General features: G+C 33.6%; 2 protein-coding genes across 6 annotated transcripts; one reads left to right on the forward strand and one right to left on the reverse strand.

Annotated features, from left to right (window-relative positions):
• Positions 1-306: 306 nt before the first annotated feature.
• On the forward strand, positions 307-2780 carry LOC111383860 (myosin heavy chain, non-muscle-like). Its single transcript, XM_023008041.1, has one exon. It carries the CDS (start codon positions 321-323, stop codon positions 2577-2579), a length of 2259 nt encoding a protein of 752 aa, XP_022863809.1. The 5' UTR covers positions 307-320; the 3' UTR covers positions 2580-2780.
• Positions 2781-3313: 533 nt separating this feature from the next.
• LOC111383861 (E3 ubiquitin-protein ligase KEG-like) lies at positions 3314-17278 on the reverse strand. Of its 5 annotated transcripts, none has more exons than XR_002700816.1 (6): positions 7421-7447; positions 5924-6284; positions 5695-5786; positions 5110-5583; positions 3638-4722; positions 3314-3490 (listed from the first exon to the last, which is right to left on the reverse strand). XR_002700816.1 is itself a non-coding variant. In XM_023008043.1 (6 exons), the coding sequence occupies exons 1-6, from the start codon at positions 17269-17271 to the stop codon at positions 3789-3791; spliced, it is 1881 nt and encodes a 626-aa protein (XP_022863811.1). In that variant the 5' UTR covers positions 17272-17278; the 3' UTR covers positions 3336-3788. The 5 variants fall into 5 exon arrangements, 4 of the variants coding, with proteins under 4 accessions (XP_022863811.1, XP_022863813.1, XP_022863810.1 ...); XM_023008043.1 differs by lacking the exons at positions 5110-5583; positions 5695-5786; positions 5924-6284; positions 7421-7447 and adding exons at positions 14367-14553; positions 14941-15414; positions 15526-15617; positions 15755-16115; positions 17252-17278 and having other exon boundaries at positions 3336-4535; XM_023008045.1 differs by lacking the exons at positions 5110-5583; positions 5695-5786; positions 5924-6284; positions 7421-7447 and adding exons at positions 14367-14553; positions 14941-15414; positions 15526-15617; positions 15755-16115; positions 17008-17245 and having other exon boundaries at positions 3336-4535.
• Between the last annotated feature and the right edge of the window lie 2301 nt (positions 17279-19579).

The following is a 19579-nucleotide window of genomic DNA, read 5'->3' on the forward strand; positions in this document are numbered from 1 at the left end:
TGGTAGCAAGTCTAATCTGTATGAGTACAAAACTAAAGCAATATTATAGACTCAATGCTGTTACCATAAAAGAAGATTGATAAAGAATTGTATAATGTTGTAGCTATCGTTTTTGCAGATGCGCTATTCTTGGCTCAAATTAAACGAGAAGAGATCAGCGTCTTTGATGGGGACGGGTGATTTTCAGTGAGCTGTTTTAAGTTGGTAGCAAGTCTAATCTGTATGAGTACAAAACTAAAGCAATATTATAGACTCAATGCTGTTACCATAAAAGAAGATTGATAAAGAATTGTCTAATGTTGTAGCTATCGTTTTTGCAGATGCGCTATTCTTGGCTCAAATTAAACGAGAAGAGATCAGCGTCTTTGATGGGGACGGGGCACAAAGGACAGGATCCTAGTCGATGCTTGTGGATTATCAAATCAGTCTTGAATAACAGGAGGTCCTCAAGTATTAGTGACGATGGGGCAACTGAACCTGCTAGGATTCTTCTGGAGAGGTGGCTTGTGCAAACACAAAAACTGGAGGAACAGATAGGCCGAGATCCTCAGTCACCTCTAGTTTCTGAGCTAGGTTTAAATCTCAGTAAGCTGGAATCCAATCTTCAGGTTGCGCTGCTGGCCTTGAAGAAGAAAGAAGAAGATTTACAAGATGCAGAAAGGAAGGTATTGTTGGAGTACAATGAAATAAATCGTGCAAAAGAGGACTTGGAGCGGCAGGAGGAAGAAATAGAAGCGGCTAGATTGAATCAGGAAAGGCTAGAAGATGAGTTAAAGCAAGCTAATATAAGCTTAGCTTTGCAAGCTATGCAAATTGGTGATCTTAGGCTTCGTCTCAAGGAAAGGGATCAAGAGATTTCCGCTGCTCAATCTGCACTATCTATGAAAGAAGAGAAAACTGTAAAAATGCAAAATAAATTAACGAAGAAGAGTGAGGAAGCTGCTGATGCCGATTCAGAACTCAGATCCAAGACCAAGCTCCTGGATGAAGTAAATGGTATTGTGAAAAAACAAGAATTCGAAATCCTAGAACTCCAGAGAGCAATTCAAAAGAAAGAAGAAGAGCTAGAAGTTTCCACGAGTATGCAGAAAATTGAAGCAGAGAAAATGAAAATTGCCGAGGGCAATTTGAAGAAACAAGCAATGGATTGGCTAGTGGCACGGGAAGAATTGAACAAGCTTGTAGAGGAAACATCTAAGCATTATGGGGAAGCAAATGAAACTACGGAGTTTGGAGGAGTGAAGAAGCTTCTTGCAGATGTGAGGTTTGAGTTAGTTTCATCTCAGAAAGGTTTGGCCTCCTCTAGAAAGGAAATGGCAGATCAGGAACAGCTACTGGAAAAGAAGCTTCTTGAACTTGAAGAGCAGAGGATATGTGTTATGTCCTATGTGACGAGTCTGAAAGATGTGGAAATTGAAGTGGAGAGTGAGAGGGTGAAACTTAGGGTTGCTGAAGCTCGAAACAAGGTCCTTGAAAGGGATTTATCCATGGAGAAAGAGCTTGTTGGAGAGTTACAGAAGAAAATAAATATGGAGAGATCCTCCTTGCAACAAGCAATTCAGGAAATGTCAGCTCTCCAGGAGGGGCTAGACCGTAAGAGTAATGAATTTGGAGAGAAACAGAGTCTTCTTCAGGTCAAAGAGTCGGAATTGGTAGAAGCTAGACTAGCGATCCAGCATTTGAAGTCTGAGCTGATTTCCTGTCAGCTTATCTTGGAAGAAAAAGATCTGGAACTCTCAAGTGCAAGGAAGATGCTGGAGGAAGAAAACCGGGAGATAGATGAGCTGAGGAGAATTATGAACAGTAAAGAAAATCAGCTTATTCAAGCGATGTCCATGCTGGAGGAAAAGGATGAACGTGGTCAGGCACTGCAACATGAACTAAATGATACAAAACAGAGATTCTCTGAAGCTGAAGCAGTGTTGGAACAGATCGTAGAGGTGACTAATAAAGTGGTTCTGTCAGTAAAGGATGAAAACTATGGTGCTTTGAGCGCACATGATTATACCAATCTCCTGTTGTCACCGGAGAAGTCAGCTGATAATTTTAAGTGGCAGAAGAAACACCTTGGAACTGAACTTGAATTTACCCAAGAAAGTTTGAGAACGAAGGCAATGGAAGTTCTTGCGGCACAAAGGGCCCTCACCATTAAAGATGAGGAGCTAAATATGGTTCTTGGCAAATTGGACACCAGAGAGCAGGAATTAACAAAACTGAAGGAAGAAATGATCGGAGATTGTAATGAATTGAAACAGCTTTATGCTTTGGCACAAGAAAAAATGGGTGGAAAGACCGTTGGGGACCGAGTAATTAAGGAACTTCAATTGGAAGCAGCACAACTGGAGATTGGAGCTGCAACTGGTGCTCTTTATAAACTCAGAGAAATGGGTCGAGAGCTTCTAAATAAATCTAGTTTGAGCATGGAATTTGATTATGATACCAAGTTTTTCGAGCTCAATGGTATAAATTTGATCGACAACAATGATTGTCCTGGCGAAGTTAAAACAGAAGTTGCTCAACTTTTGGCTTTGACTGATCAGCTTGTTGATGAGGTCGGCATTGTTGGTAGCACTAGCTAATAGAGGTAACGTCTAATTTGTTGACTAGATAGTAGTGCATATATCTGTATCTAACCCGTTTATTGCTGTAGGTTGGGTATATTTGTTCATCATGTTGTATTTTATCTGAATGTAGACTGGTTGGTTGTATCTTCTATACTGCATATTCGATTGTATTGTGGACATGATATATTTGAAACAGATGATTTTTCGTTTCCTTTTTGGGTATCTTTGATTCTTCCACAACAAAATTTGGGGTTACTCTCATTTTTACCTCAGTAATGCCAGACGTATCATAAGCTCATTACAAGATGGTGAGACTTTGAGTCCTATTGCTACTTCAAAGACTAAAGAGCACTTGGAACCATGAAAAAATAATGAGGACTTCCTTAGCAAATGGTGGGCAATACGCGATCATAATGATGTCAACGGTTTTGTTAGGTACCATCTTCATTTTCCAGTGGAATGAAGGGATGACAAGAGTTCAAGCCATGTGAACGTCAGCTCGACTGCTCGAGGAATGCGATTATCCAGGAGTCTTGTTTTGTTATGTCTAAACAGATGTCAATTATATGTTGTACTCCTCAGGTTGGGGTGTCGAGCAGTGAGTTCTCAAGCCAACATCTTTCTCTTAGTCATAACAGGGCAAAATGCCATATACATGTAGCATAACTCTATACTCCTGACAATTGTCCTGTACGTTGCCACGGACACACTTTTTTTTGTTCCGAGTTATACTACACAAACAAGGTTGGTGACAAGATTTAACAACGAGGGGACACATGTCAACATTTCATTAAAAAGTTTGAAAAAGAAAGAAAGGAACAACACAGGTGTTGCCAACACAGCACCTATCAACAACTCTGTTCCCAAACCCTGTCCAAGCAGCGTAACTTTTTTGTTCCAGCCAATTGTCTCCCTGGCAATGTACCCTGTACATGTAGGGTAACTTACATATATCATGTTGCAGGTTTCCCTCGAAATAATAACACACGGATATTAACATAAACATAATGGACAACATACAGAAGATCATAGAAGATGAATGTATGTTATATACACAAGATCATTGTACGTACATGCATGTTGTAGACAGAGTACTTTCGAGAACGACCATCTGTTTACAATAACGAAAGAGCTTTCCAAATTTTGACAAGATTTCAGCGAAATCTACAGCTTTCCATAACAGGCCAAGTTTTCAAATCATGGCAACTCAGTTTCTGTATCACCTTATCTGAAAATGTTTGCGACTTTTGGAGGACGCCATGCTGTGTTCTCACCAGTTTGGCCATCGACATGTTGACCATCATTTTGTATGGCCGGATTATGTCCCTTCTTCACCTTGGACCTCCCCAATTTCCTCCCAACACGAAGCCCTAGCTTCATGGCAGTAAACAGACCCAATGCTATCAGTAATGGTCTGACCGCCCAGTGAAAATCCTCAAGATGTTGATACTTCTTCACCAAGCCTGGACAAGTGTCGAATGACACGAGTTCAACTTCAGCCGGATCAGCCAAGAAGCTTCTGTTTTCATTACTGAGTGTCAATCTACCTGGGAACTCGATCACAAGGCAGCCATTTGGAAGTATCTGACAAATTCTGCCCGCTGCCCACTCACCACATCTTCTCCACGGCCATTCAAAACGAGGGCTGAAAACATTTGATCTCAGCCTTATGAACTGCCCTACACAGTAAGGTTTTGCCATTTCGAGCTCTGAGTAATTGCCTTTCCAAAGAGTCTCGAGTCCTATAAATCCAACTGCTACATTTCCATCACGGTCAATGGAGTGAAGTATACCCACGGGCGAATGCCTCTTGTCTTCTTTCTTCAAGAGCACCCAATCTCCTGCAGCCAATCCAAATGTCACACGTTCTAATGTAGAAGCATGAACTCTTATTGGGTCATGAAGTCCATGCATCCTCACCAAAACAAGTCCATCGCGATCTGTGTCACGTTCTAAACCAACTACACTTCCCTCCGGTACATCCATGTTTTCAGGTTTGCACGAGTTTGGTAACTTTCTAGATCGTACCATGTCACCCACTTGCAGATGATCCTTCGCAAGGAACCACTCAGTATAATTACCACCACCTTGTTTTTCTCTTATAATTATACTTCCAAGACCTGTCCAGCCTCCATCCTGGTAAACTGCATTTTGTGAGCTGCAAATTGGTAACAATGTGAGTTATTTTAAGAATATATGCACAAGCCACTTGCAGCCTGAAGAATTCAGTATCTGAAAGATAGTGCAGAACTAAAAGTGTTTAATGGTCAAGATATCAAAACAATGAGTTCGGCTGGCATTTGTAGATTTTGTTAGTAAACATCTTGGTATTTTCTTTTCCTTGTTAAGTTCTACAAATTATAAGCATTTGATACCATGGGACACTATTTCTTCCCACTACAAAGAATTTCTTTCCATTTCCATTTTAATGTCCAGTAAGATGACCAAACCGTGAACTAAATGCACAGCAACCTACATATTCCTCTATAATAGTTCAATTTTTTTTTCTTAATGAAACATATATATGAAGAAGGAATAAGAATACCTTTTAAATGCTTGTAATATGTCTGACATCATGGGGCGACTCATGAAGTCATACTCAAAACAACCAATAATGACATTCTCAACAGCAGGAGGAAGCCCACTGGGAATATGTGGTTTTTCTTGCTTCTTTACAACCAATTTGTATATCTCATCAATTGATTTACCACTCCAAGGCTGAATGCCAGTCAACATCTCGACTATACTGCACCCAAACCCCCATGAATCAGTCTCGAAGGATAGAGGACCAGTAACTTCCGGATGCCATTGTTCTGGAGCCATGTAGTTAGGAGTACCAAGTCTCCGAATCATATCAATACTTGGCAGAGAAACGCCAAGTAACACATAAGGAATTCCTATGTCTCCAAGAATCGCCCGGTCATTTTCATTCAAAAGGAAATTAAAAGGTTTAAGATTAAGAATAAGAATTTCCTTGGAGTGTAGGTCCATTACTCCTTGAGCCAAATCTGCTCCATACCTGTGAACATAACAACATCATGAAGATTGCAAGCATTTTATTCAACAAAATCATTTAACTAGAGAAAAGTATTCATCGATGTGTTTCTCAGATACATTAAGTAAAAATCACCTCAAAACATCACTCATCGAGAGCTTCCCCCCTTTGAGGCGAGCCATTTTGTCCCCAACTGAGCCCTCATAAAATTTCATAACAATGCATATCTAGAACGAAATATAGAGAATTCAGAAGAAGGGTTGCTGGAATTTGTTTATTTATTTTCCCCTTTTTTTCTAAAAATCAGAGGAAAGATATCCAGATTCTCAGCATTGTAAAAAAAAAAATTGAACAAGCTACTCACTTTCTTAGTTATAACGGAAAGTCCATGCAGCCAGCAGACGTTTTCTAAACCCCGACATTTAGAAAGTAAATCCTCCAACTTTACCAAGACATCTTTAACATCATTTTCTTTAATGGAATGCAACATTTTAACAGCCACTTCATGATACTCTTCGTAGTCTTCCGTTGCACGGTGATGTGTCGCCAGCCAAACATCACCAAATGGCCCTCTTCCAATCCTGTGCTTGAGTTTAATTGTTGCTGGGTCGATCCAAGGATGGATCTGGTTAGAAGACGCTACAGCAGTGCCACCAGAGTCTCTCTCAACAATTTCAAAGTCACATATAGACATTGGTCTATTGACAACTTGTCCAGCCATTATCCTAAAGTTTCCACAACATAATCATTAAGGAATATTGCTACTCAAGTCATAAAAGATATGGAATATCACAGAATGAGATAGAAAAGAAAATGTAATTTTTGAAGAGTTTAACTGTGAATGCAGCATGAGAATGAATATTTGACAGCAATATTAACAAAATTACCAAGTTAAATCAATAATTGCAAAAAGCAACAATTACTATTACCACCGGACGAAAAATCAGATCCAAGTATATTCAATACGTATGATCTACCCTAATGATGCTGCAATAAACGAAAAAACATAGACTTCACTTAGGACGTATTAAATTAAGAGATATATCAGAAAACCGAGTTTTTGAAGAAAACAAAGTATGAGCTCCAAGCCTCCAACTAAATTAGAATCGCTCTTGGCAGAATTTGTGTACGAAACCACAAGAAACATTTTATTTTTACTTTTTGAAAGCTGATAAACAGTAGATTTCACATTTTCAACAGCAGAGTTGAAAATCTGAAATTGTTTTTGATGAAATAGTTATAATCAGAGTCCAGAGAACAATATACGAAAAATATAGAAGCATCCAGGATCATCGAAAATATAACAATCAAAAGAAAAATTCTAATTAAACTCGATTCACCTTCTGACACATACACAAACACATAGTGCCTCACTGAATTTCCAAAACTGAAATTTCTACGAATTCAATCAAAGGAAACAAGAAAATCCAATTCCTAGATGAGTTGTTTTCTGTTCTCTGACTACAAATTCAAACTTTGTGAAGAAATAAATTAAACAAAAAGGGAAAAAAAATCCCTTGATTTCAATTTCCTTTTAAAAGAGACATAGAACAGCACAGGAATCAAAAAGCGCAAGAAATAATCAAACATTAAAGCAAATACAACTATGATGCTTACACTTGCTGATAGTATGGTAGAGAGAGCTGAAATTGTAATCAAACTGCAAAAAACTGAATTGAGAAAAACAGAGGTAATTTCGACAAATTAAGTGATGAGAGGTAATTTAAAGAACCGTAGACAATCAACCAATTTTTATGCTTTCTATGGTCTCAAAAAATGAAGAATTAAATTTGTCACAAAATATTGAAATCAAGGTGATAGATAGATAGATGGACAGATAGAGAGAGAGAGAGTAAACAACATAAATGAGTGAGCAGTCATCTCAATGTGGCACGCTAACGTACGCTATGATATTTTCCGTCTGGAAGAATTATTCAGCAATGAGAAGGAAAATTGCAAATTTGGTCCCTCAACCTATTATTATAGTCGTAAGATGGTAGAATCCTTTAAAAGGGTGCATATTGGTCTCTAATATTTTATTATAGTTGTACAATTAATCGCTTACGATGGAGATCAAACCAACCTCTATTAAGTTTTATCGTGTTGTCATTTGATATTTAACTTTAGGGCATTTTTAATAGACTATTTGTAAAGAGCATGTTATGTGAGCATTTTTAAGAAGCTCTCTAAACACAAGATATTCTCTACTATAAAGATAAGATTCTTAAAATAGAGAGTAAGTTTGAAATTGAGTATCTATTCTTAATCACAATTGAATTCGTTGGTCATTGACATATAAAAAATTTGTTACAAAAAAACATGAGAAAAAGACAATAAATATTTATTGGAAAAATTAAAATAAAAAAATCAAAGTAGAGAACATTATTAGAATGTATAAACAATTTTTCTACCTAAATTTAAAGACGCTCTTTGTTAGGGCATCTTTAGAAGACTATTTATTCATAAAGAACAATTTACATTTAAAATGTGTGTGTGTGTATATATATTATATACTCCAACAAGGCTCCCTATTTTAGTTTTTCATTTTATTTTTCTCAAAAAATATTTATTAATTTCTCTTCATATTTTATTTAATATTTTCTTAAATATTAATGATCAATATATTTATCAATTTTTTAAATATTAATCAACAATCAAGTCAATATATGATTTAAATAATTTGAGTTGAATAGTATTAATTTATCAAATTTAGTCATTATAAAGTAAGAATAGATATGCTCTATTGTAAAAGTCGGAATAGATAATCTTTCAAAACTTATTTTATGTATTGTCTATCTAAAATATAGAGCATTTTGTAAGGGAGAATTAACTAGTATCTTGTACATAATCAAGAACATTTTCAAATTTAAAGAGTATAGCTTTTTACACACCAATAACCTCTTTATTTTAGCTATATATTTAACCTTTTCAAAAATATTTATTGTTTTCCTCTTCTTAATTAAAAAAATGTATTTTAAATGTCAATGGCCAATAAGGTCAAAGATGTTTTGAATAATTTAAGAAATTGGGTGTTGAAATTTGCAACTTAGAAAATGTATTCATTACAATATCCAACTTTCTAATAATATTGGTAAGAGACTTTTTATTTATATAAAGAATGGCTTTCTAAGAGAATATTATTAGAATGTAATAATTACTCTCTAAATTTAAAAATGCTCTTTTTATTCTATGAGGTGATTTATGTACTGACTCTCCAAAATAAATAATATCTTGTACCAAGCAGTTTATATATATATATGATTTTAATTTGAAGAGTCATACCGATTATCTATTTCGGGAAGATAATGCTTACAAATAAGATTCAAAAGACACTCCATTTTCACTTTTTATAGTAGAGAGTGAGAAGAGCCAAATCCGCTTGCTATTATTACTTTATAATGATTGTATTTAATAAGTAACATATTACAATATTTTACTTTTAGATTATACAAATCATAATTGAATTGATTGATTGTTGACTTCTATAAAATATATTAGCACATGTTTGTCAAACTTTAAAATAAAACTCTTTAATTCTCATACTTATTTTCAATAACATATTCATATAATAAAATATTTTGCATGTAAATCCTAAAATTTTTCTATTTTTAACCATACATTTTCCAAAATAAATAAATAACTACTCAAAACATCATTTTTTTTTCTCAAAATAATGGCCATTGAACAGGGGCTAAAGATAATGGAAAATTAATAAATGTTTATTGAAAAAGCAAAATGAACAACTAAAATATAGAACATTATTGGACTATATAAAAATTTTATTCTCTAAATTTAAAAATATTCTTTGTAAATAAAGAGTATTTTAAATATGCTCTAAAAAGTTCAAAATAGTCTATTGAAGCATAATTTTAGGGATGAACTCTCTAAAATAGATAACATCTTACATTTGAAGAGTCTCTTAAGAAAAATTTATACTGTATATTGATCTTGTAGTTATAAGAAAAATTAAGAATTAATTTATTGAGTACCAACTCAGTAGTGAGAAAATAGATTCGGGACCAACCATGAAATTTTTCCTAATAAGAAAGTCAACTCTTAGTAGTGGACCATTTTGTCGCTGCAATATCAATTACGTCACTTGAGGTGCGAGCTACTCCAATGAAAAGATCAAAGTCGGTTTGGTTTGTATTTCGATTTTCAATTTTAAGTTTTGAGTTCCTTTTTTATTTTATGTTTTGAATATCTATTTTAATTTTTAAGATTTTAAAAAATGCATTTGATTTGCTATTTTGAAAAAAATTATTTCTCAAAACTAAAAATTAGAAAACACTTTTGATTTGAAAAATTATTTTTTACATTTTATTTCATTAAATTTGACTATTCAGTAAAAGTTAAGTTAATATATTGTTAAGTATTATATATATTAATAATACTTTTGTCTGTTTTTATTTAAATATTTTTTAAAATTTTTATGTAGATAATCATTAATTAGAACTTTTTTTTATTTATTTATTTTTCTAGATTTTTATAGTTTTATTTTTTGGTTTTTTAAATTTAATTTTTTTAGAATTTTAAACTTCAAAAGTTCTTTTTGAATTTTATGTTATAAATTTATTCTTGTTTTTTAATATACATTTTCAGAAATATAACACTAAATACATTTTTAGTGTTTTACAAAATTGAAAACAACTTAAAAACAACAAACAAAATATATCCTAAGTTTTTTAAATTCACTTTCAAACATACATTCATAAACTAAAATATTTTACATATAAATTCAAAATTTTCATACTTTTTAACCATACAATCTCCAAAAAATTACTATTCCAAAATTCATTTTCCTCGAAAAACTCTTTTTAATTGAAGATAAACAAGGACTAAATATAGTAAAACAAATAACATGTACGCTATTATTTTGTTTGTCAAACTGCAATAGAGAAATTTGATTAAAATGAAAGTACAAATAAATAATAATAATGTGACAAAAAAAAAAAAACTATTTAAAATAGTTCTCACCATATATTATCCTGGAAAATTAAGTTTTAGACGACGAAAAAGCATCCACACAATAAGATGATGTTATTTAAGACACGTAAACTTGTGCTATACGAATTTAGTTGGGAAAATAAAAGATATTTCAAATCATGCCACAGTGTCCCCCCTATTTAGACAGGGCCTATATGGCCTTGTTCAAGAAGATTTATTAAACTCCTGTTCGTTTTTTATTTTTTTTTATTAAAATGAAAAATATGATCATTATTCATCATATCAAGTCATCAAATTTAAATTTTTATCTTTATATAGATCGATAAAAATTATATTTTTCATTTTCATTCTTAAAAAAATGAAAAACAAACTAGGTCTAAATACAATAACATTATGATCCCCGCTACACAAATAAGAATAGCTGTCAGATTTAATTTCTCGATTGACGTGTCAAAAACAGCATGATTGAAGACGAAAACGTACCATTTTCTCCTACAGAAGGTTCTTCTTCCAAATTGAACCCTAAGCATTCTTCCAAATCAAATTTCCCAAATTGAAACCTAAGCCTCACCATCTCCGGCCGCACTTCAAACAAATACCGTAGGCGCTCCGACAGCACTTCCATCTGTGGTTTGGCCATCGCCTCACCATTTCCAACCACGCTTGGTGTTGTCTCTTCCATCTAAGTTTAACCAGCTCCCGGTTCACCCTCACCGGCCGGCAAAATTTGCCCTTGGTTTTTGACATTACTTTTGTATATATAGCATTATCTCGCCTTAGCTATCGGTGTCTTCATGTAGTAATTCTAATGACTCTTGTTTAAGTATTATCTACTGATTGAGATGGATTAGGAATGTATAATATTTTGAAGATAGGATTGCCACTATTGTACTCGGTGAAGCATTATCCTGTATGATGGAAATTATAATTGCATTTGAGTCTAAGGAAAGGTGCTGGAGACCTCAGTGATGTTGAAGAAAATTAATTGAACATTGTAAGATAAATTCTTGATCTACAAATAAGCTTTCAACCGTGAATAGCACCAATATCAACACTAACCATCAGTTACAAACCTTAGCAGTAGACGGACCCAGCTATCACAAGCTAACTAAGTGGACAAAGGCTATGACAGTAAGCAAGTGTTACATTAACTACAAACAATTGTAGTCTACAAATAAGTCATCTGCCATTCTTGCTTGACCAAAACCAAAAGCAGAGATGAACCCAAAAATACTCCTGAGAAATTACTCCAAAGTGCAATCCGACAAAGTTTAGTGTAAATCGGAGGCACAACGAATAGTATAAACAAGCAAGAATGAGGAAGCAGGTTATACACACGCAAGCACTAATGACACAAATTGCAGAAGGCGAAAGCGGCATCCATTTATGGTTGTATGTCAGAAGCAACAATTGGAATCAGCAAGCCTAATCATATATTATCGGCAACTAGTGGCAGAAGTAACCAGGTAACCATCAAAATCATTCTAGAATTTAAAGAGGTGACTCAAAATAGAATTGTGCCCAAATCAAAACTAGAGAGAGGCATTTCTTGAATTAAATATAATAGATTGTACACAAATATTCCCAGGAAACAAGTAAGGAATGAGGAAGCAGCAAAAGAGAGCAGGTTGTATACATAGAAACAACAACTTTGGTGGTCATATCAACATCCTGCAGAACTAATTGTAGAAGACAGAAGCAGCAAATCTTAACAGCAGCAGCAGCAATTCTAGTGGTAGAGGTAGCAACCAAAATCAGCGAGCCATATTATATGGCAGGGACAACAACCGGAAGCACCAAGCCTAATTGCTTGCTGAAGATATGTTCATTATCAGTAAATTGTAGGAGCAGTGACCAAGTAACTGCCAACCCGTCTATGCACCTGCCTCTTACAATGCTCCACCTGGGAAAAAAAAAAAAAAAACAAATGCACTATCTCCCAATGAGATAGCTATTAGTGACAGAAATATTTGTCATCATAATCCATTACACAAACCTAATTCTCAAGAGTCTGATAAATATGGATAATAGTACGGCATTGGTTGGCCTACAATACAATATGGACATTATTAGTTGCATATTTTAAATAACATCAAGAATTTATCTTTAACATATTGACCGTGCGAGCATACCTTGAGAACTATATATAACATTTGATGATGATGCAGGGATGTAATTTGACGAAGGTAATACCTATGAATGTGAGAATGGTGTCGTGATGGTATACTGTGAGAATGGGAATGTTGTCGGCATCAAATATTGTAGACAAGAGAGTGGTGGCCGCACTGAGTAGTATTGTTGCTGAGCTTTATGAACGTCCACGGCGCTCTCTTGCATATCAATATGTCATGCGGTAGGTCTCTTTCCTTTGGTAGATGCCGAACTTCTCTATATGTGCATCTAAAGTATTTAGTACAATTTCTTTTTAAATGTTTGTTGTTTAAATTATGCAAATGAAATTTATTTTTGCGGTCTTTGAACTCAACTCCAACGAATTTTTTTCCTCAATTTGTTGGGCACCCCTGTCTACGCGGCAATTTCGGATCTCGTATGTTCACGCTGACATCATTCTACAAATTGATATACTAATCAGCTACATGAATAATATGTTGCGAGATCACATTACTTCCACTATATGACCTTTTTGACATCAAAAGTTCTTTGCATTGAAGTTTTATCTAGTCCAGTATCACACGCGACTGCCCTTCATCATCTGTAGCAAGGCCCGCCACTTACACAAACTCACGACACAATTTGTCGTATATCAACTGCTTTGGAGAACTAATCTAACCATCGTAGTTCACTGCAGCTCTCATGTGTGCTCTACTAACATCTCTTCTCTATCTCTACAGTATGTACCTATCTGGAAGTGAAGCGACATTACAACAAATCAATAATGCAATCGAATGGTGATAAATAATTCCCCGAAGCTCGAACAAATGGCAGCTACAAAGAATGTCACAATTCTCTCTCTCAAATGAGACGAATTTTTTTTTTCTTTCATCGCCCATTATGCATAACATCCTCCCATACCTCGTACGTCGTTGACAAGTTTCCCTCCAAAGTAGGTATGACATCACAATAATCCTTCTCGTGAACTCATCCTGAGCTTCCCTAAATTTTGCAATGGTGTAAATTGACTGAAATTGTAGCTCAATTTCATATTATGTTGCACACGATCCATCACTGAAAATGATATGAAATCAGCCTGTAACTCCTTCTCAACCTTGTTCTGCAATGCTCGTTCATATTGTTCTATAAATTGCTTTAGCGAGGTCTTGAAATGCACGTAATTATCGAAAAGCGCATTCATACTCTCACTTCTTTATGCTATTGACATCCCTGTCCAAAAAGTGGTCTGCAAAAAACATGGAATCCTACGACTTTTGTTCTCGTATAGGCCAGATAACCAATCATTATCCTGCAAGCTATACTTTTCAATCATTGCAACCCACACATTTTCAAATTCTTAAACAAATTGAGAATCATAAACTAATACATGTATAGCCCTAAATATTGAAAAGTTGTTGTGGTATCCAAACTTTTCAGGCAATTTCTTTAAAATATGCCACAAATATCATCTATGCCTTGTGTTTGGAAAAACAATTTGAATTGTATTTTGCATCGCTCTATCTTGATCGGTAATTATTTCATGAAGCGCGTGAACATGCATAAATTGTATCCATGTCTTGAACAACCACACAAAAGTATTTGTATCTTCATTCGACAACAAACCACAACCAAACAATATTGATTGTCCGTGATAATTAACGCCAATAAACGGGGCGAAAAGTATATCATACTTGTTTGTCAGGTACGTGGTATCAAACATAACATCGCCAAATTTCAACTACACTTCCCTCCGGTACATCCATGTTTTCAGGTTTGCACGAGTTTGGTAACTTTCTAGATCGTACCATGTCACCCACTTGCAGATGATCCTTCGCAAGGAACCACTCAGTATAATTACCACCACCTTGTTTTTCTCTTATAATTATACTTCCAAGACCTGTCCAGCCTCCATCCTGGTAAACTGCATTTTGTGAGCTGCAAATTGGTAACAATGTGAGTTATTTTAAGAATATATGCACAAGCCACTTGCAGCCTGAAGAATTCAGTATCTGAAAGATAGTGCAGAACTAAAAGTGTTTAATGGTCAAGATATCAAAACAATGAGTTCGGCTGGCATTTGTAGATTTTGTTAGTAAACATCTTGGTATTTTCTTTTCCTTGTTAAGTTCTACAAATTATAAGCATTTGATACCATGGGACACTATTTCTTCCCACTACAAAGAATTTCTTTCCATTTCCATTTTAATGTCCAGTAAGATGACCAAACCGTGAACTAAATGCACAGCAACCTACATATTCCTCTATAATAGTTCAATTTTTTTTTCTTAATGAAACATATATATGAAGAAGGAATAAGAATACCTTTTAAATGCTTGTAATATGTCTGACATCATGGGGCGACTCATGAAGTCATACTCAAAACAACCAATAATGACATTCTCAACAGCAGGAGGGAGCCCACTGGGTATATGTGGTTTTTCTTGCTTCTTTACTACCAGTTTGTGTATCTCATCAATTGATTTACCACTCCAAGGCTGAATGCCAGTCAACATCTCGACTATGCTGCAACCAAACCCCCATGAATCGGTTTCAAAGGATAGAGGACCAATAATATCGGGTTGCCATTGTTCTGGAGCCATGTAGTTAGGAGTACCAAGTCTCCGAATCATATCAATACTTGGCAGAGAAACGCCAAGTAACACATAAGGAATTCCTATGTCTCCAAGAATCGCCCGGTCATTTTCATTCAAAAGGAAATTAAAAGGTTTAAGATTAAGAATAAGAATTTCCTTGGAGTGTAGGTCCATTACTCCTTGAGCCAAATCTGCTCCATACCTGTGAACATAACAACATCATGAAGATTGCAAGCATTTTATTCAACAAAATCATTTAACTAGAGAAAAGTATTCATCGATGTGTTTCTCAGATACATTAAGTAAAAATCACCTCAAAACATCACTCATCGAGAGCTTCCCCCCTTTGAGGCGAGCCATTTTGTCCCCAACTGAGCCCTCATAAAATTTCATAACAATGCATATCTAGAACGAAATATAGAGAATTCAGAAGAAGGGTTGCTGGAATTTGTTTATTTATTTTCCCCTTTTTTTCTAAAAATCAGAGGAAAGATATCCAGATTCTCAGCATTGTAAAAAAAAAAATTGAACAAGCTACTCACTTTCTTAGTTATAACGGAAAGTCCATGCAGCCAGCAGACGTTTTCTAAACCCCGACATTTAGAAAGTAAATCCTCCAACTTTACCAAGACATCTTTAACATCATTTTCTTTAATGGAATGCAACATTTTAACAGCCACTTCATGATACTCTTCGTAGTCTTCCGTTGCACGGTGATGTGTCGCCAGCCAAACATCACCAAATGGCCCTCTTCCAATCCTGTGCTTGAGTTTAATTGTTGCTGGGTCGATCCAAGGATGGATCTGGTTAGAAGACGCTACAGCAGTGCCACCAGAGTCTCTCTCAACAATTTCAAAGTCACATATAGACATTGGTCTATTGACAACTTGTCCAGCCATTATCCTAAAGTTTCCACAACATAATCATTAAGGAATATTGCTACTCAAGTCATAAAAGATATGGAATATCACAGAATGAGATAGAAAAGAAAATGTAATTTTTGAAGAGTTTAACTGTGAATGCTGCATGAGAATGAATATTTGACAGCAATATTAACAAAATTACCAAGTTAAATCAATAATTGCAAAAAGCAACAATTACTATTACCACCGGACGAAAAATCAGATCCAAGTATATTCAATACGTATGATCTACCCTAATGATGCTGCAATAAACGAAAAAACATAGACTTCACTTAGGACGTATTAAATTAAGAGATATATCAGAAAACCGAGTTTTTGAAGAAAACAAAGTATGAGCTCCAAGCCTCCAACTAAATTAGAATCGCTCTTGGCAGAATTTGTGTACGAAACCACAAGAAACATTTTATTTTTACTTTTTGAAAGCTGATAAACAGTAGATTTCACATTTTCAACAGCAGAGTTGAAAATCTGAAATTGTTTTTGATGAAATAGTTATAATCAGAGTCCAGAGAACAATATACGAAAAATATAGAAGCATCCAGGATCATCGAAAATATAACAATCAAAAGAAAAATTCTAATTAAACTCGATTCACCTTCTGACACATACACAAACACATAGTGCCTCACTGAATTTCCAAAACTGAAATTTCTACGAATTCAATCAAAGGAAACAAGAAAATCCAATTCCTAGATGAGTTGTTTTCTGTTCTCTGACTACAAATTCAAACTTTGTGAAGAAATAAATTAAACAAAAAGGGAAAAAAAATCCCTTGATTTCAATTTCCTTTTAAAAGAGACATAGAACAGCACAGGAATCAAAAAGCGCAAGAAATAATCAAACATTAAAGCAAATACAACTATGATGCTTACACTTGCTGATAGTATGGTAGAGAGAGCTGAAATTGTAATCAAACTGCAAAAAACTGAATTGAGAAAAACAGAGGTAATTTCGACAAATTAAGTGATGAGAGGTAATTTAAAGAACCGTAGACAATCAACCAATTTTTATGCTTTCTATGGTCTCAAAAAATGAAGAATTAAATTTGTCACAAAATATTGAAATCAAGGTGATAGATAGATAGATGGACAGATAGAGAGAGAGAGAGTAAACAACATAAATGAGTGAGCAGTCATCTCAATGTGGCACGCTAACGTACGCTATGATATTTTCCGTCTGGAAGAATTATTCAGCAATGAGAAGGAAAATTGCAAATTTGGTCCCTCAACCTATTATTATAGTCGTAAGATGGTAGAATCCTTTAAAAGGGTGCATATTGGTCTCTAATATTTTATTATAGTTGTACAATTAATCGCTTACGATGGAGATCAAACCAACCTCTATTAAGTTTTATCGTGTTGTCATTTGATATTTAACTTTAGGGCATTTTTAATAGACTATTTGTAAAGAGCATGTTATGTGAGCATTTTTAAGAAGCTCTCTAAACACAAGATATTCTCTACTATAAAGATAAGATTCTTAAAATAGAGAGTAAGTTTGAAATTGAGTATCTATTCTTAATCACAATTGAATTCGTTGGTCATTGACATATAAAAAATTTGTTACAAAAAAACATGAGAAAAAGACAATAAATATTTATTGGAAAAATTAAAATAAAAGAATCAAAGTAGAGAACATTATTAGAATGTATAAACATTTTTTCTACCTAAATTTAAAGACGCTCCTTGTTAGGGCATCTTTAGAAGACTATTTATTCATAAAGAACAATTTACATTTAAAATGTGTGTGTGTGTATATATATTATATACTCCAACAAGGCTCCCTATTTTAGTTTTTCATTTTATTTTTCTCAAAAAATATTTATTAATTTCTCTTCATATTTTATTTAATATTTTCTTAAATATTAATGATCAATATATTTATCAATTTTTTAAATATTAATCAACAATCAAGTCAATATATGATTTAAATAATTTGAGTTGAATAATATTAATTTATCAAATTTAGTCATTATAAAGTAAGAATAGATATGCTCTATTGTAAAAGTCGGAATAGATAATCTTTCAAAACTTATTTTATGTATTGTCTATCTAAAATATAGAGCATTTTGTAAGGGAGAATTAACTAGTATCTTGTACATAATCAAGAACATTTTCAAATTTAAAGAGTATAGCTTTTTACACACCAATAACCTCTTTATTTTAGCTATATATTTAACCTTTTCAAAAATATTTATTGTTTTCCTCTTCTTAATTAAAAAAATGTATTTTAAATGTCAATGGCCAATAAGGTCAAAGATGTTTTGAATAATTTAAGAAATTGGGTGTTGAAATTTGCAACTTAGAAAATGTATTCATTACAATATCCAACTTTCTAATAATATTGGTAAGAGACTTTTTATTTATATAAAGAATGGCTTTCTAAGAGAATATTATTAGAATGTAATAATTACTCTCTAAATTTAAAAATGCTCTTTTTATTCTATGAGGTGATTTATGTACTGACTCTCCAAAATAAATAATATCTTGTACCAAGCAGTTTATATATATATATGATTTTAATTTGAAGAGTCATACCGATTATCTATTTCGGGAAGATAATGCTTAGAAATAAGATTCAAAAGACACTCCATTTTCACTTTTTATAGTAGAGAGTGAGAAGAGCCAAATCCGCTTGCTATTATTACTTTATAATGATTGTATTTAATAAGTAACATATTACAATATTTTACTTTTAGATTATACAAATCATAATTGAATTGAATTGATTGATTGTTTCTATAAAATATATTAGCACATGTTTGTCAAACTTTAAAATAAAACTCTTTAATTCTCATACTTATTTTCAATAACATATTCATATAATAAAATATTTTGCATGTAAATCCTAAAATTTTTCTATTTTTAACCATACATTTTCCAAAATAAATAAATAACTACTCAAAACATCATTTTTTTTTCTCAAAATAATGGCCATTGAACAGGGGCTAAAGATAATGGAAAAATAATAAATGTTTATTGAAAAAGCAAAATGAACAACTAAAATATAGAACATTATTGGACTATATAAAAATTTTATTCTCTAAATTTAAAAATATTCTTTGTAAATAAAGAGTATTTTAAATATGCTCTAAAAAGTTCAAAATAGTCTATTGAAGCATAATTTTAGGGATGAACTCTCTAAAATAGATAACATCTTACATTTGAAGAGTCTCTTAAGAAAAATTTATACTGTATATTGATCTTGTAGTTATAAGAAAAATTAAGAATTAATTTATTGAGTACCAACTCAGTAGTGAGAAAATAGATTCGGGACCAACCATGAAATTTTTCCTAATAAGAAAGTCAACTCTTAGTAGTGGACCATTTTGTCGCTGCAATATCAATTACGTCACTTGAGTTGCGAGCTACTCCAATGAAAAGATCAAAGTCGGTTTGGTTTGTATTTCGATTTTCAATTTTAAGTTTTGAGTTCCTTTTTTAT

This window comes from Olea europaea, unplaced genomic scaffold (genome assembly GCF_002742605.1).
Source record: "Olea europaea var. sylvestris unplaced genomic scaffold, O_europaea_v1 scaffold2778, whole genome shotgun sequence".
NCBI lineage: Eukaryota > Viridiplantae > Streptophyta > Magnoliopsida > Lamiales > Oleaceae > Olea > Olea europaea.